At 45.7% G+C, this 23,117-nt stretch overlaps 1 protein-coding gene across 1 annotated transcript; it reads left to right on the top strand.

Moving 5' to 3' along the window:
- Nucleotides 1-838: 838 nt before the first annotated feature.
- LOC103282494 (amiloride-sensitive sodium channel subunit gamma) lies at nt 839-17,921 on the top strand. The gene is made up of 13 exons (XM_062964319.1): nt 839-925; nt 5,976-6,336; nt 7,974-8,280; nt 9,402-9,595; nt 9,752-9,855; nt 11,793-11,956; nt 12,048-12,146; nt 13,516-13,633; nt 13,726-13,804; nt 14,446-14,503; nt 14,608-14,666; nt 14,761-14,836; nt 16,321-17,921. Exons 2-13 carry the CDS (start codon nt 6,020-6,022, stop codon nt 16,753-16,755), a joined length of 2,010 nt encoding a protein of 669 aa, XP_062820389.1. The 5' UTR covers nt 839-925; nt 5,976-6,019; the 3' UTR covers nt 16,756-17,921.
- Nucleotides 17,922-23,117: the final 5,196 nt, after the last annotated feature.

The following is a 23,117-nucleotide window of genomic DNA, read 5'->3' as shown; positions in this document are numbered from 1 at the left end:
GGACTACGCCAGGGGTCCCCAAACTAAGGCCCGGGGGCCGGATGTGGCCCTCCGAGGTCATTTACCTGGCCCACGCCCTCAGTTTTATAATATATTGTATATACATATAATATTGATAATATTATAATGTAATACAATATAACACTAATAATAATAATATTTATATATAATATAAAATATTAATTATATATTCTATATTACATATAATATTACTAATAATATTACAGTATAGTGGTATAGTTCAATATAGTAATATATAATGCTAACATTGTGCTATGCTAATACTATAATATATTGTATGTACATATAATTTGTAAGCCACTCTGAATCCCCTTTGGGGTGAGAAGGGTGTGATACAAATGTAGTAAATAAATGCAGTAAATAAATAAATAATAAATTAATTAATTTTAGACTTAGGCTCGCCCAAAGTCTGAAATGACTTGAAGGCACACAACAACAACCCTAATTAACTTGACTATCTCATTGGCCAGAAGCAGGACCACACTTCCCATTGAAATCCTGATAAATGTATGTTGGATAAAATTGTTTTTATTTTTAAATAATGTATTGTTCTTTCATTGTTCTTCTTGTTGTTGTTGTTGTTGTTGTTGTTGTTGTTGTTGTTTTTGCACTACAAATAAGCCATGTGCAGTGTGCATCGGAATTTGTTTGTATATTTTTTTTCAAATGATAATCCGGCCCCTCAACAGTCTGAAGGATTGTGGACCGGCCCTCGGCTTAAAAAGTTTGAGGACCCCTGGACTACGCATTGCATGTACAAGGTGCGGCAGAGGGCGCCCAAGACCGCAGCCCAAAGCGGAGGGAAGAGCAAGGCCAGGGCGGGCTCAGGCGGCGCATCTGCAGGGGCGGCATCCGCCTTGCTCGCTCCTCCTCTGTCTCTTCTTTCAGTCCAGAGCTCGGCCAGGTAAGAGGTGGATGGGAGCCCCGTCGAGGCTGCCTTTACTTGGGCGAGAAGAATGGGATGGAAAAAAATAGAAGGAAATGCTGAAGGAAGGAGAGGAAAGATAGAATGAGAAGTAGAAGAGAAGGCGAAAGGGAAGGATAGAAGGATAGCTAGAAGGAAGGCAAGAAGGAGAAGAAACATAGCAGGGAAGGTAGAAAGAAAAGAAGGGGGAAAGGCAGAAGGAGGAAGGGAAAGATAGAAGGAAGTTAGGAAAGATAGAAGGAATAATTATAATAAATAATAACTTTGTGGGCTATGAATTTTCTGCGCTGTCTAACCATGTTCCAGAAGTGTTGTCGAAGGCTTTCATGGCCGGGATCACAGGGTTGTTGTATGTCTTTCGGGCTGTGTGGCCATGTTCCAGAAGCATTCTCTCCTGACGTTTCGCCCACATCTATGGCAGGCATCCTCAGAGGTTGTGAGGTATATACCTCACAACCTCTGAGGATGCCTGCCATAGATGTGGGCGAAACGTCAGGAGAGAATGCTTCTGGAACATGGCCACACAGCCCGAAAGACATACAACAACCCCATGTTCCAGAAGCATTCTCTCCTGACGTTTCGCCCACATCTATGGAAGGCATCCTCAGAGGTTGTGAGGTCTGTTGGAAACTTGGCAAGTGGGGTTTATATACAGTAGAGTCTCACTTATCCAACACTCGCTTATCCAACGTTCTGGATTATCCAACGCATTTTTGGAGTCAATGTTTTCAATATAGCGTGATATTTTGGTGCTAAATTCATAAATACAGTAATTATTACATAGCATTACTGTGTATTGAACTACGTTTTCTGCCAAATTTGTTGTCTAACATGATGTTTTGGTGCTTCATTTGTAAAATCATAACCTAATTTGATGTTTAATAGGCTTTTCCTTAATGCCTCCTTATTATCCAACATATTCGCTTATCCAACATTCTGCCGGCCCGTTTATGTTGGATAAGTGAGACTCTACTGTATCTATGGAATAATGCCCAGGGTGGGAGAAAGAACTCTTGTCTATTGGATGCAAGTGTGAATGTTGTTACTCTACTGTAACTACAGTAGAGTCTCACTTATCCAACATAAACGGGCCAGCAGAATGTTGGATAAGCAAATATCTTGGATAATAAGGAGGGATTAAGGAAACTCCTATTAAACATCAAATTAGGCTATGATTTTACAAATTAAGAACCAAAACATCATGTTATACAACAAATTTGACAGAAAAAGTAGTTTAATACGCAGTAATGCTATGTTGTAATTACTTTATTTACGAATTTAGCACCAAAATATCACGATGTATTGAAAACATTGACTACAAAAATGGCTTGGATAATCCAGAAACTTGGATAAGCGAGGCTTGGATAAGTGAGACTCTACTGTATCATGATATTTTGGTGCTAAATTTGTACAACATAACAACATTACTGCACATTGAACTGCTTTTTCTGTCAAATTTGTTGTATAACATGATGTTTTGGTGCTTAATTTGTAAAACCATAACCTAATTTGATGTTTAATAGGCTTTTCCTTAATCTTTCCTAATTATCCAAGATATTGGCTTATCCAAGCTTCTGCTGGCCCGTTTAGCTTGGATAAGTGAGACTCTACTGTAATAAATAATAACTGTGGGCTGTGAATTTTCTGCGCTGTCTAACCATGTTCCAGAAGCATTCTCTCCTGACGTTTCACCCACATCTATGGCAGGCATCCTCAGAGGTTGTGAGGTCTGTTGGAAACTTGGCAAGTGGGGTTTATATATCTGTGGAATAATGCTCAGGGTGGGAGAAAGAACTCTTGTCTATTGGATGCAAGTGTGAATGTTGTTACTCTACTGTAACAACTTTGTGTTGTCAATGGCTTTCATGGCTGGAATCACAGGGTTGCTGTGAGTTTTCCGGGCTGTATGGCCATGTTCCAGAAGCATTCTCCCCTGACGTTTCGCTCGCATCTATGGAAGGCATCCTCAGAGGTTGTGAGATCTGTTGGAAACTTGGCAAGTGGGGTTTATATATCTGTCCAGGGCAGGGCCATAGCCAGAAAGATTTTTTTTTTTGGGGGGGGGGGGGGGGGAAACTTTTTTTTTTTTAGTTCTATAATGCAAAATAATGTAGAAATCAGGCCCCATCGATAAACTTCAGTGGACACTCATGGGAATTTGGTTAATCAGTTTAAATTCATGAATAAACCATTTTTTAAAAAACTTCAATTTTTTCAAGGGGGGTTGAACCCCTAATCCACCCCACCCCCCTTGGCTACAGCCCTGGTCCAGGGTGGGAGAAGAACTCTTATCTGCTTGAGGCCATTGGCCAGCTTGATTAGCATTGAATGGCATTGCAGCTTCAAAGCCTAGCTGCTTTCTGCCTGGGGGAATCCTTTGTTGGGAGGTGTTAATTGGCCCTAATTGTTTACTGTCTGGAATTCTCTTGTTTTCTGAGTGGTGTTCTTTACTTACTGTCCCGATTTTAGAGTTTTTAAATACTGGGAGCCAGATTGTGTTCATTTTCATGTTTTCTTCCTTTCTGTTGAAATTGTCCACATGCTTGTAGGTTTCAATGGCTTCTCTTTGTAAGTCTGACACGGTGGTTGTTAGGGTGGTCCAGCATGAAACAATCAGGGCCAGTTAACACCTCCCAACAAAGGATTTTCCCCCAGGAAGGAAGCAGGCAGGCTTTGAAGCTGCAAGGCCATTCAATGCTAATCAAGCTGGCCAATGGCAACATTGCCTCCAACAGGCATGGGTTCTCTCTCCCACATTGGACGTTGCAGTTGGCCAGCTTGGTTAGCATTTAATGGCCTTGCAGATTCAAAGCCTGGCTGCTTCCTCCCTGGGGGCATCCTTGATTGGGAAGTGTTAGCTGGCCCTGATTGTTTGCTGTCTGGATTTCCCCTGTTTTCAGAGTGTTGTTCTTTATTTAGGCTTTTCCTTAATCCCTCCTTATTATCCAACATTTTCGCTTATCCAACGCTTTTATTTTTCAGTGGTTGGTTTTTGGGGGGGGGCAAAATTCTGTTCGCTTACACTTGAAAATTACCTTGGGCCGGCCCTGGACATTATTCCACAGTTATATAAACCCCACTTGCCTAATTTCCAACAGACCTCACAACTTCTGAGGATGCCTGCCATAGATGTGGGCGAAACGTCAGGAGAGAATGCTTCTGGAACATGGCCAGACATCCTGGAAAACTCACAGCAACCCAGTGATTCCAGACATGAAAGCCTTGGACAATAATAACTTCATTTATATCCTGCCACCATCTCCCAAAAAGGGACTCAGGCGGCTTACATGGCCTGAGTCGGAAGGAAGAAGGCGGAAATCTTCTTTGCTGCCTTCTCATTGTTGATATTGTTGTTGTGGATTGGATGGCCATCTGTTGGGAGGGCTTTGATTGTGCTTTTCCTGCCCAGCAAAAGGGAGTCTCCTGGATGACATTTTGGGCTCTTTTCCAATTCTAGGAGCTTCTGAGTTATATAGCCCTATTTCTACATGAGACTGCTAACATCTATGAGGCTAGACTGGATGGGCATCTGTCTGGAGGGCTTTGACTGTACTTTCCCTGGAAGGGGGTTAGACTGGGGCCTTTGGGTCTCTTCTAACTCCATGGGCCCTTCCAGACAGGCTCTATATCCCAGGATCAGATCCCAGGTTTTCTACTTTAAACTGGATTATATGAGTCCACACTGCCTAATAATCTGGGATAAACAGAAAACCTGGGATCAGATCCTGGGATATAGGGCTTGTCTGGAAGGACCCTTTGATTCCAGTACTCTCAAACAACAACCAGGAGCAACATTTATCCATCATTACTTAACAGTCTGGAGGGGGGAGCATGGTTTAAGCGAGAGTCAATAACAACAACAACAACAACGATATGGTCAGGGGTATAGTTTGATAGTGACGCTCAAATAACCAGGAGTGACATTTATCTGGCATTGACCGATCCCCAGTGTGGTCATGGTTTAAGGAAAAGATAACAATTATTATTATTATTATTATTATTATTATTATTATTATTATTATTATTATTATTATGACACAGCAAACAAGATAGATATGCCGGATTTTATATCACAAAATCACAAGTCGAACACTTCCCAAGTGTCTAGGACTGTGTGATGTATTTTCGGATGATGCTTCCAGATCCCAGTCGGGTGGCCTTTTGCAGTTGGCAGATCGTGATTTTGTCAACGTCTATTGTTTCCAAATGCCGGCTGAGATCTTTTGGCACGGCACCCAGTGTGCCCATCACCACTGGGACCACCTGCACTGGTTTCTGCCAGAGTCTTTGAAGTTCAATCTTGAGGTCCTGATAGCGGCTGAGTTTTTCCTGTTGTTTTTCGTCAATGCGACTGTCACCTGGGATGGCAACATCAATGATCCAAACCTTTTTCTTTTCCACAACTGTGATGTCTGGTGTGTTGTGTTCCAGAACTTTGTCAGTCTGGATTCGGAAGTCCCACAGTATTTTTGCGTGCTCATTTTCCAAGACTTTTGCAGGTTTGTGATCCCACCAGTTCTTTGCTGCTGGGAGGTGGTACTTGAGGCATAAGTTCCAATGAATCATTTGGGCCACATGGTTATGCCTCTGTTTGTAGTCTGTATGTGCGATTTTCTTACAGCAGCTGAGGATATGATCAATGGTTTCGTCGGTTTCCTTGCACAGTCTGCATTTTGGGTCATCAGCTGATTTTTCGATCTTGGCCTGAATTGCGTTTGTTCTGATGTCTTGCTCCTGGGCTGCAAGGATCAGGCCTTCTGTCTCCTTCTTCAGGGTCCCATTCGTGAGCCAGAGCCAGGTCTTCTCCTTATCAGCTTTTCCTTCAATTTTGTCAAGGAACTTTCCATGCAATGTTTTGTTGTGCCAGCTGTCTGGATCAGGCCTTCTGTCTCCTTCTTCAGTGTCCCATGCCTGGGTCATAGTGTGAGGCTTGTTTTCCATAGTGACTCTCAAGTCACCTAGCCATCCCAGCGGGGGTTCACTAAGCGCCTATTGTAATGCCTTTGTTTTCCCCTCTGCTCCTGAATAGAGATCCGCCTGCAGAAGAGCAGAGACTCTTGTGCACCGGTGACCATGGCTCCGGCGGAGAAGCTGAAGGCCACCATCAAGCAAGCGCTCCCAATGACGGGGCCCCAAGCACCCACGCTGCGGGAGCTGATGCAGTGGTACTGCATGAACACCAACACGCACGGCTGCCGGCGCATCGTGGTCTCGCGGGGCCGCCTGCGCCGTGCCTTGTGGATCCTTCTGACGCTGGTGGCCGTAGGTCTCATCCTCTGGTACTGCGCCCAGTTGGTCATGAACTACTACGTGGCCTCCGTCTCCGTCACCGTCCAGTTCCACAAGCTGCCCTTCCCGGCCGTCACCATCTGCAACATCAACCCTTACAAGTGAGTGGCACCTGATTCACACCCCTTATTCTGAATTTTAAGGAAATTCTAGCCAAGGAGCAATGCGTCCCGTTCTGGGCAAAGCAGATCCATACCTCACAACCTCTGAGGATGCCTGCCGTAGATGCAGGCGAAACATCAGGAGCAAATACTTCTGGAACATTGTCCTGCAGCCTGGAAAACTCACAGCAACCCATTGTTATTGTTATTAGACTGGATAGCCTCTGGGGTTATTGTTGTTGTTGACACAACAACATAGTATGACACAGCAAACAAGATCTATTTGCTGGGTTTCGTATCACAAAATCACAAGTCGAACACTTCTCAAGCGTTTAGGACTGTGTGATGTATTTTCGGATGATGCATGCAGAATCCAGTCAGGTGGCCTTTTGCAGTTGGAAGGTCGTAATTTTGTCAGTGTCTATTGTTTCCAAATGCTTTGATTGAAGTCAAAAATCAGAAACTCCTCAAAGCACAGCAGACAATAAATCAGTACAAGAAAACCGCACTGCAAACTAGAGTTGACAGCTGGCACAACAAAGCATTGCATGGAAAGTTCATCATTATTATTATTATTATTATTATTATTATTATTATTATTATTATTATTGTATGACACAGCAAACAAGATAGATATGCTGGATTTTGTTTCACAAAATCAAAAGTCGAACACTTCCCAAGTGTCTAGGACTGTGTGATGTACTTTCAGATGATGCATGCAGATCCCAGTAGGGTGGCCTTTTGCAGTTGACAGATCGTAATTTTGTCAATGTCTATTGTTTCCAAATGCCGGCTGAGATCTTTTGGCACGGCACCCAGTGTGTCCATCACCACCGGGACCACCTGCACTGGTTTCTGCCAGAGTCTTTGAAGTTCAATCTTGAGGTCCTGATAGCGGCTGAGTTTTTCCTATTGTTTTTCGTCAATGCGACTGTCACCTGGGATGGCAACATCAATGATCCAAACCTTTTTCTTTTCCACAACTGTGATGTCTGGTGTGTTGTGTTCCCTATTATTATTATTTGAAACACAACAAGATGAGTCCACAGCAGACACTCTGCTGGCTGTTGTATTGAATCACACGTCGGACACTTCCCAAGAGTCTAGGACTGTGTGATGTATTGGCAAATTGAGCAGATCCCAGTAAGGTGGCCTTCTGCAGCTGGCAGGTGGGGATTTTGTCAGCGCCGATTGTGTTTAAGTGGAGGCCAAGGTCTTTAGGCACTGCACCCAGTGTGCCGATCACCACTGGGGCCAACTTGACTGGCTTGTGCCAGAGTCCTTGTAATTCGATCTTTAAATCCTCATATCATGTCAGCTTTTCCAGTTGTTTCTCCTCAGTCCTGCTGTCACCTGGGATTGCTACACCGACAATCCATACTTTGTTTTTTAACATTTATTATTATTATTATTATTATTATTATTATTATTATTTGGTAAAGGGTTGGACTGGATGGCCCTTGGGGTCCCTTCCACCTCTTATCCCCCTCCTCATCTTGGGAGGATCCTTTAAGTTTTGGGCTAAAAGCCAGAGCCACCTGGGAGGCAACAGCTGTCCATCTCAGAAGAAGACCGACCTAAACATTTGGGTCTTGGGTGGAGACTGGTCCGTTATCACTATGTTTCCCTTCCCGCAGGTACAGCGCCATCAAAGAGCACCTGTCAGAGCTGGACAGGGAGACGGAGATGGCGCTGGAGCTGCTCTACAACTTCTCGGGGAGCCCAATCCGGGAGCGGCGCGACTTGGGCCCCGAAGAAAGTGAAGAAAGCGCAAAGGGAGGCTTTCTCAAGCTCTTTCCTCTCCTGATGGCCAACGAGTTCGAGGCCAGGCCCAGAAACCGCTCCTCCTCTTCCTCCGGCTACAAGCGTCGGGCCGATGCCAGCATCTTCCCGGGGAGCTCCAGTATCGTGAATGTCAACAACCCTGAAGTGGGCTTCCAGCTGGTAAGGAGCAATATCAATTGGATACTTTATAGCTAGCCCAAGGGGTCCTGGGTTTGAAAAAGTTGGGCACATTGAGTCGAGAGGGAGTTGGCCACAGAAAGCTGCCCAGCCTGGAACGGATTGGCATTTGTAGTTTTAGCTTGAGTTCTACTTCTGCTGCTCTTTGGCTCAGCATTGCTCTGGAAAGGGAAGCTGTGGCTGAAGAGGAGCTCCTTTCATTAGGAGTAGAAGAGATGTTCAACAGTGGCACTTCCTTGGGCACTTTTCAGGCTATCTGTCGGAGGGATTGGATTTAGCTTTTCCTCCTTGACATGAATAGGGTTGGACTAGAGGGCTCTAACATTCCATGATTCTATGATTTAGGGCAGGGGTCCCCAAACTAAGGTCCGGGGGCCGGATGCGGCCCTCCAAGGTCATTGAGCTGGCCCCTGTCCTAAACTTAAGACTTAGAGTTGACCTAAGTCTACCTGGTCTTTGGAGGTGTCTTTGCCTATCTATGGTCTTATGAGATCATCTAGATAGTCTTTGGAGGTCTCTTTGCTTACTTATGGCCTTATGAGACCACCTAGATGGCTTTTGGAGGTCACTTTCCTTGCCTATGGTCTTATGAAACCGTGTAGATGGCCTTTGAGGGTCCCTTTCCTTACCTATGGTTTTATGAGATCGTCTAGATGGTCTTTGAAGGTCTCTTTTCTTGGCTATGGCCTTATGAGACCATCTAGATGGCTTTTGGAGGTCACTTTCCTTGCCTATGGTCCTATGAGACCGTCTAGATGGCCTTTGGGGGTCCCTTTCCTTACCTATGGTCTTATGAGACTATCTAGATGGTCTCTGAAGGTCTCTTTTCTTAGCTATGGCCTTATGAGACCATCTAGATGGCTTCTGGAGGTCACCTTCCTTGCCTATGGTCTTATGTTAGGGTTTGCCTAAGTCTGAAATGACTTGAAGGAACACAAGTACAATCCTAATTTTTTACTATTTCATCCTAGTCCGGTCCCCTAACAGCCTGAGGGGTTGTGAATTGGCTCTCCACTTAAAATGTTTGAGGACCCCTGATTTAGGGTGTTTAACCCAGGCTGGATGGACATCTTTTCTTCCTTCCTTCCTTCCTTCCTTTCCAGTGTGACTCCAAAAACAACACCGACTGTGCCGTCTACAAGTTCAGCTCCGGGGTCAATGCCATCCAGGAGTGGTACAAGCTGCACTATATGAACATCATGGCGCAGATTGATCCGGAGGAGAAGGAGAGGATGAGCTACTCGGCCGAGGAGCTTCTGCTAAGCTGCTCCTTTGACGGCGTTTCTTGCGATGCCAGGTCAGTCCTCAATTAGATCGGAAACTATGGGGTCGTGTATTTGGAAAATAACTGTACCCAGTCTCTGAGCACATGTCCATACGTTTAGTTCTTTGTGACGTCTCTTCCCCAGTGCAATGCTTTGCTTCCAATTCAACCTCGGCTCCTTCTCCGCAGGAACTTCACCTCCTTCCATCACCCGCTGCATGGGAACTGCTACACCTTCAACAGCGGAAAGGACGGGGTGATCCTCAAAACGTCAACTGCAGGAAGCGAAAATGGTAAGGGCCAACTGGATCAATGGGCAGGACAAATGCTCGCTCTTTACATGCTCAGGAAGCTGGGAGCTGGGGAGCACCACCAGAAAGACAAATGGTTGCTTGGATGGCTGGCATTTCACAAGATGATGGTATTCAAATGCTAGTTTTTGTGACACTTCAGGGCAGCGTGAGCACTGGAATCAGACACGGAGGCCAATAAACAATCTAATATCTTGATTAAAGAAATAAAGGAGACTAACAAAAATAAGCAGAGTATAGAGTCCAGCAATAGTCCTTTCAGAAAAGGTCAAATATAGTCCAGTAATGTGAAAGTAGATGTCCAGTATTAGAGTTCAAAGTTTTAAATCCGATAACCGAAACACACTCAAACTTCTAGGCTGTTTGAGTGGGGATTATAGCAAGGTCTGTCACAGAGTTCCAGGTTTCAGTTCCGAGGCTAGGATATAAGGCAAGGCAAAGTTAGTCGTGATAGAGCTGAATTGCTGTCCAGGCTTGGCAGGGAGACGAGATGCAACGCCCTGTCTACTCGAGAGTAGCGCGCTGCAGAAACTAGAGTCGATGTGAATTGCTCAACTGACACGTTGAACACCGCAAAGGTCAGTCTGCGCCTAGAACTTTTATGGGACTACAATCTCCCCTCAAGCCAGGGGTCTGAACACTCTTTCCCAAGGGAAAGTGGACTAAAGTCAACAACTTGCCAGATACAACCCTCCCAGGAAACTCTCAAGGGAACTGGCTTAATTAGTGCTTGCTCTCTCCGCTAATCTAGTGCTTTTTCTCTGATTCTGCTTCTCCGATCGAGATGTTTCCCAAAACAATCTTCGGTCAAAAGGAGTGCTCTCTGGAGAACCGGGCTCTGGCTCAAGAGCCTTTGTAATTAACTGTGGGCTAAAACTGTCAACAGGGGACATCTGGAAGGGGGCAGAATTGGCACCAACCCCATATCTTCTTCAGTCTGATCCATAATGGCGACGGGGTCATGACTCGAGGGTCTCTGAGACACTACAGTTTTCTCTCTACTCCTGGCCTGGGGAATGATCACTGTCCCTTCGTTTACTCCTGCAGAATATTGTCGCACCTCAGGTTAGCTTCACCTTGCTAAAGACACCAGACTGTATACCAAAAGTAGTCTTTTGTAGTTTATTAGGAAATAGGGAGAAGATAGTTCATAAAAGGCACAAGTTCGGTTCCAAAAGATAGTTACAAAAACAAGGCTGGAAACATTAGGTATGAAACAATGTTAAAACAAAGCCAAAGTCCCAGAAACTATACATCCAGGCTACAAGACAATACAGGAAAGCAGACTTGGTTCTTGATTCAAGTTGATGAAACTGCATTGACGAAGATTTCTCTCTCAGCAAACTGTTTTAATAGCATAACATGAAGGCATTTCTTTGCTCTTTGCCCTCCCTTTTATTTGCTATTCTGAGACTTCTGTGCAACCCCCAAAATTCCAGACAACTAGCCCGATCTAAAGATGTGGCTTCGTTGCTTTCGCTTTCAAGGCCACAGGGCTCGTTAGTGTTATCAAACAAGCTGGGAACTGCTCTCCCTTTCTGCTTCTTGCACCTGAAAACCGTCATCATTAACGTCATTTCTGATGTTGCACCTGAAAACCATCATCATTAACAACATCATTTCTTCCCATGGGAAAGCCTCCCTGCTCCTCATCTCCCACAGCAGGACCACTCTGCACCTGAATCCTATAATTCCCATCCTGAAACTCATCCTGAACCTGAATCCTATCATCTTGAAACTGCATTCCAGAATCCTCATCAGAGTCACACAAAGGCAAAGGCTGAGTCACAACAAATATCCATGTCTGTGTATCTGTTAAATAGCAGAGAAGAGTGGCACATAAGCATTTTGATGAAGCCAATGTTGCAAGAGCTTGATTGGTTTACCTCCATTGTCCGGTTCCTCTCTCCTGTCTCCAGGACTGCAGGTAGTCCTGCACATCGAGGAGGCTGACTACAACCCCTTCCTGGTGACCTCCACGGGGGCAAAGGTGGGTATCCACGGCCAGGATGAATACCCCTTCATCGAGGACATTGGCACTGAGATTGAGACGGGCACTGCCACCTCTATCGGGATGCACTTCGTGAGTTACCTTGAGTTTTCTCCTTGGGTTGGAGGGCACGAGAACGCTGGTCCACCCCTCGCCCTGCTGATCTCTACCCTTCTGCCCCCAGACCACCTCTCAGCGGCTCAGCAAGCCCTACAGCAACTGCACGGAGGACGGCTCAGACATCCCTGTGGATAACCTCTACAACAAGAACTACTCTTTGCAGGTGGGTCAGAGGCCCTGATCCTTGCCGCACCAGTCACTATAGGGGCCGAACTGGTGTTACAGATTTGGTGGCCGGCAACCTATTGACTCCCTTTTGGAAATAACTGTGCCCAGTCTCTGGGAACATATCCCTTTGGAAATGAATGACAATCATAATCTTATAGAAAAGGGGAAATTATGTCATATCTATTTGGCAAATGTGAATCTCCATGAATAGGTGGAGACTACCTTTTTGAAAACCACTAGTCAAGAAAAGTATGACCTTGTTAGAAGTCAACTCTTTGAACAAGTGACATTCATAAGCATTCCACCTCCACTGAGGTATAAAGCAGACACACATCCACCTCCACTGAAGTGGATAGCAGAGACTGAATACAAAATGGAGTCCTGAGTCTGAACATGCTCAGTACAATCACATGTCTATAACCCCTCCCACACCAAAGTGGTACTGTCAAACTTGCAAATCAACATACACATATGTAGTGAACCTTATCTATTAGGCCAGGAATGAAGCCTGGGCAACAGTGAGTGAGGCAGTCCTCCATTTTTTAGAGGAATGCCAGGCAGTCATCTTGAGTGTGGTTAGAAAAGGGGAGGAGCTTAGAGAGACTCCTAGGATTGGCCAGAGCAGATGGGAGGAGCCAAGTCTTAGAGAGCAGGGGGAAAAAGCTCTAGTGGAGTTTGGTTTTGGGTTTTGGAGAGGAGAGGATAGGTCAGGATAGGTCAGGCAGTTTGGACCTCTTGGGGGAGATAACTCAAGAGGCTGGTTAATAGAAGGACTCTAGATTAGACTACCCAGGGGACTACCTAGATTAGGTTAGTCAAACTCGTGACTATTCTTAGCAAATAGAGCGAGGGTTTTTGTGACCAATAGATAGACTGGTTTGTTTGGAAGTCATTGAAACTAAGTGAAGTAATCTGAAACATACAACTACGTTTAGCTGAAGAACTTCTGTACCCGTTTACGCTTATGTACCTCTCTGAAGTAATCATTTGCCTGTTTTCAGAAAATAATTTTTATTCTATTTTTCAACTTTCAAAAGCCTCTACAGTATATCTTACTATCAATAAGCCTTCATAGTAGTTCCAGCAATACAACAATTAAATACCACGGAAAAGCTTCATAGTATACATCAGTTTGAGAGCCAGGGTTGGAAACAGTGTGGGCAGGGAATGGGAAATACATTTAACAACAAAAATCCTAAAAACATTTTAGGCTGGTGACAGCTAAAAATCTAAAATCAAACTGTGTTCCCTCGCCTCTTACATACGTGTGCTTGCGTGTGTGAGAGTGTAGAGTAGTGTGGTGTTCGTTATAACATAGAATACAGGTTAGCAAAAATGTACATTATACAGCTTTCTCTCTGTAGATCTGCCTGCATTCCTGCTTCCAGAAGCTGATGGTCAAGACCTGTGGCTGTGCCCAATACGCCCAGCCTCTTCCGGCCGGAGCCCAGTTCTGCAACTACAAGAAAAACCCAGACTGGAGTGAGTCCCTGTTAGCTCCCATTCTATGATCTGGGAGTCTACTTCTCCTCGGCTCTTCTTAACCCTTCTCCCTCCATCCTTGCCTTCTGCAGTGTATTGCTACTACAAGCTCCATGAGAAGTTTGTAAAGGAGCAACTAGGATGCCAGGAGACCTGCAAGGAAGCCTGCAGGTAAGGCCCGATCCCAGCTTTTATCAGCGGGATCTCCAGCCTCTAGTCCTTGTTTAATGGGGCCGGGCTGTGGCGCAGCTGGCTAGTAACCAGCTGCAATAAATCACTACTGACTGAGAGGTCATGAGTTCGAAGCCCAGGTCGGGTTAAGCCCCTGACCATTAAATAGCCTGGCTTGCTGTTGACCTATGCAGCCCTGAAAGACAGTTGCATCTGTCAAGTAGGGAAATTTAGGTACGCTTTATGCAGGGGGGCTAATTTAACTAATTTACAACATCCTAAAACTGCCAGCAAAACACGAGGAAAGGAATGAGGAAGTACAGGCACTAGTGGACAGTGAAGCAACAGCTCCCCCTATGGCCGGAATCGTGAAGCTGGAAAAAAATGTTAAATGCCTCTGTGTCTGTCTATATATGTTGTTTGTCTGTTGGCATTGAATGTTTGCCATATATGTGTTCATTGTAATCGTAAAGCTGGAAAAATGTTAAATGCCTCTGTGTCTGTCTATACTCTATGTTGTTTGTCTGTTGGTTGCCATATATGTGTTCATTGTAATCCGCCCTGAGTCCCCTTCGGGGTGAGAAAGAAGGGCGGAATATAAATACTGTAAATAAATAAATAATGGCATCCTCTCTCCGCAGCCTGAAGGAATGGACACTCACCACCAGCCTGGCCCAGTGGCCCTCAACCGCCTCCGAGGTGAGCGTCCCAGCCATAATACTTAGCATTTCTGGCGCATAAACCATTAGGAGCCTTGCGAAGTAAGTGTGACCATTCTGACCCTGATTTTATTTCATCCCAAGGAGTGGATGCTCCGCGTTCTCTCTTGGGACCAAAGGATGAAGAACAAGACCTTAAACAAGTGAGTCCCACACAAGAAAGGCAGGTGGGCTCTCTTTCTCAGTTTCCCTGCCCGCATTCTTTCTCCTTGACCATATTCTTTGTTTCGCCCCCAGGACGGACTTGGCAAACCTTATTGTTTTCTACAAGGACCTGAATGAGAGGTTCATCAAGGAGAACCCGACAAACAATGTGAGTTCTGAGTGGAGAGGGACACATTGGCTCCCATTCTTGGTCTTGCAGGAGGGCGAGGAGGAGAGTTGAAATCCTTTGTTCCTTGGAGAGGTCATATTCACATAATCATCATCATCATCATCATCATCATCATCATCATCATCATCATCATCTGTATATATAAATGAGTGATAGCATCACGGCGACTGACAAAACAACAAAACTACAGGACCCCCAACCTTGAAGTTTGACAACACAACCCATCAATCACGCCTCTAGATTGATACAAGAAAAATAAAATAAAAATAAAGTCCTAATTAGAGGGAAAGGAATAATTGTTTTTATCCAATTGCTGCCAGTTAGAGGGCTAATCTCTGCCCACTTGGTCTCCTAGCAACTGACTCAGCCCAGGGGACAGGAAGACTTAGGTCTCAGTTAGGCCTCTTCCACAGATTATCTAATTTGCACTGGATTATATGGCAGTGTAGACTCAAGGCCCTTCCACACAGCTATATAACCCATTTATAATCTTATATTATCTGCTTTGCACTGGATTATCTTGACTCCACACTGCCATATAATCCACTTTAGTGTGCATTTTATCCAGCTGTGAAGAAGGGGCCTCATATAATCCAGCAAGGCCATTACATTCTAATTATTTTGCCTAATTGTAGCATTCATACTTGCCTCCAACAGACAAAAAAAACCAATCAGAAATATTGTATATTCACAACCTTTAGGAAATAATATCCCCTGGTGGCGCAGCGTGTTAAAGCGCTGAGCTGCAGAACTTCTGGACTGAAAGGCCGCAGGTTTGAATTGGGGGAGCGGAGAGAGCCCCCACTGTTAGCCCCAGCTTCTGCCAACCCAGAAGTTCAAAAACATGCAAATGTGAGTGCATCAATAGGTACTGCTCGCCGGCTCTTCGGCTTAGAAATGGAGATGAGCCCCAACCCCCAGAGTCAGACATGACTGGACTTAATGTCAGGGGGAAACCTTTACCCTTTACCTTAACTACCACCAATTCCTCAATACTTTATTTCCCATACCACCAGACTTCTCCACAGCAACGCGTGGCCGGGCACAGCTAGTAATAATAATAATAATACTTTATTTATATACCACCCTATCTCCTGGATGGGACTCATGGCGGTTTACAGTCATGAAAGCAAACACAAACATTACATAACAACATAATACACATTATTAAACAAAGTAAAATAATACAATTATAAAAATAAATCACACTTACATGACCAGATCAAGGGGACGGGAACCATAAATCCAATATATTAAAATGTATCATTTTAGGCTAGGGAAATCTTGTGCAATATATTCAGGCCCAGAAATCGGTGGTAGTCCAATGTAATTACTCAAAAACCTGCCGACACCACCAGGTCTTCCGTTCCTTACGGAAATTGGATAATGTAGGGGATTGCCTGATCTCTGTGGTCTGAGTCTCAATATGCCCTCTCCGCACTAAATGCCCTTTTCCCTGCCAGGTGGTCCTCCTCCTGTCCAACTTCGGTGGCCAGCTGGGCCTCTGGATGAGCTGCTCGGTGGTCTGCGTGATCGAGATTGTGGAGGTCTTCTTCATCGACACCTTCTGCATCATCCTGCGCCGCCACTGGCAGAAGGCCAAGAAGTGGTGGCGGGGCCGGAAGGGTGAAGATGAGGAAGAGGAGGAGGAGGAAGGGCAGCAGAGGGGGGGAGGAGTTGTCTCCGGACGGAGCTCAAGGGTCCAGGGCCACGACAACCCGGCCTGCAACGTCCGAGAAGAGGACAACGAGGAGGACGGTGACCTGCCCACCTTCAACACGGCCGTGCGTCTGCCCCTCCCGCCGGAAAACCCGGCCCCACGGACCCCCCCACCGAACTACAGCACCCTCCGGCACTCTGGCGCCTACGCCGAGAACTTGGAGGTCAGGACCCAGTGATCCCATTGCTGACCTCAGGGAGTATGGGCATCTCCTTGGGTTGCCCTGACTTGCAGCCAGTAGAGGAAATAGCATCACTCTCTCGGGAACCTTTCAGTCGGACTCAAATGGGCGTTCACTGCCTTTCAAAAGTCTCTGTGATGTTCTGGAGGGAATTGGGGGATGAAAGCGAAAGGGAACGCTTCTTGACTTCGAAATTCCCACGTAAGAGGAATGGCTCTTTGCCGCCCTGCTGTGACTCCCACCCAAGTGGAGTAAGAAGGCTCTGTTTCCTTCCAAAACAGCCATGCTGTCCTTTCTTCTTGTCATTGTTGTTGCTATTTCTAGGTGGAATAACTGAAATAATGTCTTAAGTCCAAGGTGGGGTGAAGAGGTGTACTGAATAAACATTTCTCAGGAAACTTTCCGCCTTCTTCATTGAGGGGCTGTGGTGGGGTGGTGGGCGGCTCCCTCATGCTCAAAGCTGATCCTCAACTCTCTTCTAACTCCTGACACTGCCTTCTGCACTCAAACAGACTCAAGCCTCAACTGTCTCCTAACTCCTAACACTGGCTTCTGCACTCAAACAGACTCAAGCCTCAACTGTCTCCTAACTCCTAACACTGGCTTCTGTACACAAACAGACTCAAGCCTCAACTGTCTTCTAACTCCTAACACTGCCTTCTGTACTCCAACAGACTAAAGCCTCAACTGTCTTCTAACTCCTCTCACTGGCTTCTGCACTCAAACAGACTCAAGCCTCGACTGTCTTCTAGCTCCTAACACTGGCTTTTGCACTCAAACAGACACAAGCCTCGACTGTCTTCTAGCTCCTAACACTGGCTTCTGCACTCAAACAGACGCAAGCCTCGACTGTCTTCTAGCTCCTAACACTGGCTTCTGTACTCAAACAGACGCAAGCTTCGACTGTCTTCTAGCTCCTAACACTGGCTTCTGCACCCAAACAGACTCAAGTCTCAACTGTCTCCTAACTCCTAACACTGGCTTCTGTACACAAACAGACGCAAGCCTCGACTGTCTTCTAGCTCCTAATACTGGCTTCTGTACTCAAACAGACGCAAGCCTCGACTGTCTCCTAACTGGCTTCTGTACACAAACAGACGCAAGCCTCGACTGTCTTCTAGCTCCTAACACTGGCTTTTGCACTCAAACAGACTCAAGCCTCAACTCTCTTCTAACTCCTAACTGGCTTCTGTACTCAAACAGACTCAAGCCTCAACTGTCTTCTAGCTCCTAACACTGGCTTCTGTACTCAAACAGACGCAAGCCTCGACTGTCTTCTAACTCCTAACACTGGCTTCTGTACTCAAACAGACTCACACCTCAACTGTCTTCTAACTCCTAACACTGGCTTCTGCACTCAAACAGACTCAAGCCTCAACTGTCTTCTAGCTCCTAACACTGGCTTCTGCACTCAAACAGACTCTAGCCTCAACTGTCTTCTAACTCCTAACACTGGCTTCTGTACTCAAACAGACGCAAGCCTCAACTGTTTTCTAGCTCCTAACACTGGCTTCTGTACTCAAACAGACGCAAGCCTCAACTGTCTTCTAGCTCCTAACACTGGCTTCTGTACTCAGACTCAAGCCTTGGCTGTCTTCTAACACTGGCTTCTGCGCTCAAACAGACGCAAGCCTCAACTGTCTTCTACTCCTAACACTGGCTTTTGCGCTCAAACAGACGCAAGCCTCAACTGTCTTCTAACTCCTAACACTGGCTTCTGTACGCAAACGGACTCAAGCCTCGGTTGTCTTCTAACACTGGCTTCTGCGCTCAAACAGACGCAAGCCTCAGCTGTCTTCTAACTCCTCTAACACTGGCTTCTAACTCCTCACCATGTCGTTCCTCCAGACGCAAGGACTGGGCTCCCAATCTCTTTTCTGGAATGCCTTCCTAAAAATGGTTGGGAAGGAGTTGAGTGAGTCCTTCTGACCCAATAGAGCCACCATTTGTTCCTCCTTCTTTGTCACTTGCAAAGAATGAGGAGATGGAAGGAGTCCCAGAGCCTCTCCTTGGCTTTCGGAGGCGGAAGCAGTCCTGTTTTTCATTTTCCTAGTACGAGAGATGGAGGAAGATGCGGAGCAAGTTCTACCAGCTGCTGATGTCAAGGGCGATGACCTCAGGAGGTGGTTTCCCGCCTCAATCCTTGCGTTAACCGGGTCAACATGCTGCCCAGACACTTCCAGCCAGGCTAGCATTCCCAGGTCAGAAGACAACTGGAGGGAAAGCAATGCCCATCCTTACCAGAGCCAGAACTGGGAATATATCTGGGACCTTCCAGGATTTCGAAATGGGTTCCTGGGAGGGGAAGCTCCAGTTTTGTCCAAGATCTCCTGCTCTCTTGCCAGAAAGAGCAACCTAGAAAACACGACAAACAGGGTCACGTTGGGGTGAGTCAAGGCGAGGTCCCTCCTGCCTCCAAAGACAACAAAGAAGGAAAGAGGCCGCCCAGAACCAGCTTCAGGGCAGCAGGAACAAAAAGGACACCTGCAGTCATCCTTCCCTGGGCCACTGTTTTTACAACAGAGGGGCGGAGGAAGGCAAAACTAGGGCCACGTGTACGAAATGTGTAGGGCACGTGTGGAAATGATGTTTTTATGTATTAAGAGGAGTCTAGTGTCACGATTGAGGGAAGTCATGGCCCGCTCTCTTCTGCTTTGATCAGACCTCATGTGGAATAATATCCCTGTGTCCAGTTCTGGGCACAATTCAAGGAAGGTATGGAGAAGATGGAAGGTGTCCCGAGAGGTAAAGGAAAAGGTTTTCCGACTCTGGTGCTCATCTCCATTTCTAAGCCAAAGAGCTGGCATTGTCCGTAGACGTCTCCAAGGTCATGTGGCCATTGGCATGACTGCACGGAGTGCCTTTACCTTCCCGCCAGAGCGGTACCTATTGACCTACTCGCATTTGCATATTTTCGAACTGCTAGGTTGGCTACACTAGCCCTGCTGAAATCCCGGCTTTGTGGCTATCTCATCCCTGCTCCACCCCCAAAATATGTACAGTAGAGTCTCACTTATCCAAACACTTGCTTATCCAACGTTCTGGATTATCCAACACATTTTTGTAGTCAATGTATTCAATATATCGTGATATTTTGGTGCTAAATTCATAAATACAGTAATTACTACATAGCATTACTGCGTATTGAACTTCTATTTCTGCCAAATTTGTTGTCTAACATGATGTTTTGGTGCTTCATTTGTAAAATCATAACCTAATTTGATGTTCAATAGGCTTTTCCTTAATCCCTTCTTATTATCCAACATATTCGCTTATCCAACATTCTGCTGGCCTGTTTATGTTGGATAAGTGAGACTCTACTGTACTATATTTGTGCCCATTGGCTATAACTCTTTATTGAAAATAACAACACTAGGTTGCTGTGAGTTTTCCGAGCTGTATGGCCATGTTCCAGAAGCATTCTCCCCTGACATTTCACCTGCATCTATGGCAGGCATCCTCAGAGGTTCTGAGTTGGAAACTAGGCAAGTGGGGTTTATATATCTGTGGAATAATGTCCAGGTGGGAGAAAGACTGTTTGAGGCATGAATGTTGCAATTGGCCAGCTTGATTCTTGGAAAGTTGCTGCAAATTGTCACCCAACAGCCTGCCAACTGGCACCTGTCCAGGGATCACCAATTGGAGCAAGCATTTGATTGTTTAATATTCCCATATAACTTTTAGTTTCTGGAAAAAAATGCTTAGTACTGAAGTCAAAATGCAAACCGGATCTCTCTTGGAAAAGCCCAAGTTGAAAACATGGGAAAAACAGCCTTTCTCCCGTACCAATAACCCACAAACTGCAATTGCCAAGGGACTCCATGCAAAGGGTTGTATGGGGATATTTTGGTCTGAGGCAAGTGGTTACAAGTACAGCAGAGTCTCACTTATCCAACATAAACGGCCTGGCAGAATGTTGGATAAGCAAATATGTTGGATAATAAGGAGGGATTAAGGAAAAGCCTATTAAAATCAAATTAGGTTATGATTTTACAAATTAAGCACCCAAACATCATGTTATACAACAAATTTGACAGAAAAAGTAGTTCCATACGCAGTAATGCTACGTAGTAATTACTGTATTTACAAATTTAGCACCAAAATATCACGATGTATTGAAAACATTGACTACAAAAATGCATTGGATAATCCAGAACATTGGATAAGCGAATGTTGGATAAGTGAGACTCTACTGTATTAAAAAAAACCCTCTAAAATCAGAACAGTCAATAAAGAACAACACTCTGAAAAGAGGAGAATTCCAGACATGAAATAATCAGGGCCAGCTAACACCTCCCAACAAACGATTCCCCCAGGCATGAAGCAGCCAGGCTTTTCAATGCTAATCAAGGTGATTAATTGAAACATTCGCACTTGCCTCCAACAGACAAAGAGTTGTTGTGTGTTTCCGGGCTGTATGGCCATGTTCCTCACAACCTCTGAGGATGCCTACCATAGATGTGGGTGAAACATCAGGAGAGAATGCTTCTGGAACATGGCCATACAGCCCAGAAAACACACAACAACCATGTGGTTCTGGCCATGAAAGCCTTCGACAACACAAAGAGTTCTTTCTTCCACCCTGGACTTTCCACAGATATATAAACCTCATATATAAACCTCCAACAGACCTCAACAACCTTTGAGGATTTTTTTTTAAATCTCAGGATTGACTTGAGAAACTGCAAGTCGCTTCTGGTATGAGAGAATTGGCTATCTGCAAGGACAATGCCCAGGAGACGCCCCGATGTTTTGGTGTTTTTTCCATCCTTGTGGGAGGCTTCTCTCATGTCCCTACAGGGAGCTGGAGCTGGTAGAGGGAGCTCATCTGCGCTCTCCCCGAGTTGGCGAACCGGCAACTTTCAGGTCAGCAATCCAACCCTCAAGTCAGCAGTCCTGCCAGCACTGCGCCACCAGGGGCTCCAGATAGCTCTGAGGATGCCTAATCATGGAATCCTAGAGTTGGAAGAGACCTCATGGGCCATCCAGTCCAACCCCCTGCCAAGAAGCAGGAAATCGCATTCAAAGCACCCCCGACAGATGGCCATCCAGCCTCTGCTTAAAAGCCTCCAAAGAAGGAGCCTCCACCACAGTCCGGGGCAGAGAGTTCCACTGCTGAACAGCCCTTCTCACAGTGAGGAAGTTCTTCCTGATGTTCAGTTGGAATCTCCTTCCCTGTAGTTTGAAGCCATTGTTCCGTGTCCTAGTCTGCAGGGCAGCAGAAAACAAGCTTGCTCCTTCCTCCCTATGACTTTCCCTCACGTATTTGTACATAGCTATCATGTCTCCTCTTAGCCTTCTCTTTTACAGGCTAAACATGCCCAGCTCTTTAAGCCGCTCCTCATAGGGCTTGTTCTCCAGACCTTTGATCATTTTAGTCACCCTCCTCTGGACGCTTTCCAGCTTGTCACCATCTCCCTTCAACTGTGGTGCCCAAAACTGGACCCAGTGTGATTCCAAGTGTGGTCTGACCAAGGCAGAATAGAGGGGAGCAGGACTTCCCTGGATCTAGATGCTATTCCCCTATTGATGAGGCCAGAATCCCATTGGCTTTTTTAGCAGCCGCATCACATTGTTGGCTCATGTTTAACTTGTTGTCCACAAGGACTCCAAGGTCTTTTTCGCACACACTGCTGTCTAGCCAGGCATCGTCCCCCATTCTGTATCTTTGATGTCCATTTTTTTCTGCCGAAGTGAAGTATCTTGCATTTGTCCCTGTTGAACTTCATTTTGTCAGTTTCGGCCCATCTCTCTAGTCTGTCAAGATCGTTTTGAATTCTGCTCCTGTCTTCTGGAGTGTTAGCTATCCCTCCCAGTTTGGTCCCGTCTGCAAACTTGATGATCGTGCCTTCTGACCCTTCGTCTAAGTCGTTAATAAAGATGTTGAACAGAACCGGGCCCAGGACGGAACCCTGCTTGTGGCACTCCACTCGTGACTTCTTTCCATGATGAAGACGACGCATTGGTGAGAATCACCCTTTGGGTTCGTTCGCTTAGCCAATTGCAGATCCACCTAACCGTAGTTTTGTCTAGCCCACATTTTACTAGTTTGTTTGACAGAAGGTTGTGGGGGACTTTGTCGAAGGCCTTCCTGAAATCCAGGTACGCTACATCCACAGCATTCCCTGTATCGACCCAATTCGTAACTCTATCGAAAAAAGAGATCAGATGAGTCTGGCATGACTTGTTTTTGGTAAATCCGTGTTGACTATTAGCAATGACCGCATTTGTTTCTAAGTGTTTGCAGACCACTTCCTTAATGATCTTTTCCAGAATCTTGCCTGGTATCGATGTGAGGCTGCCTGCCATAGATGCGGGTGAAACATCAGGAGAGAATGTTTCTGGAACATGACCATACA

This window comes from Anolis carolinensis, unplaced genomic scaffold, assembly GCF_035594765.1.
Source record: "Anolis carolinensis isolate JA03-04 unplaced genomic scaffold, rAnoCar3.1.pri scaffold_13, whole genome shotgun sequence".
Lineage (NCBI taxonomy): Eukaryota > Metazoa > Chordata > Lepidosauria > Squamata > Dactyloidae > Anolis > Anolis carolinensis.
The sequence above is the reverse complement of the archived record's forward strand: the minus strand, read 5'-3'. Positions and strand labels throughout refer to the sequence as shown.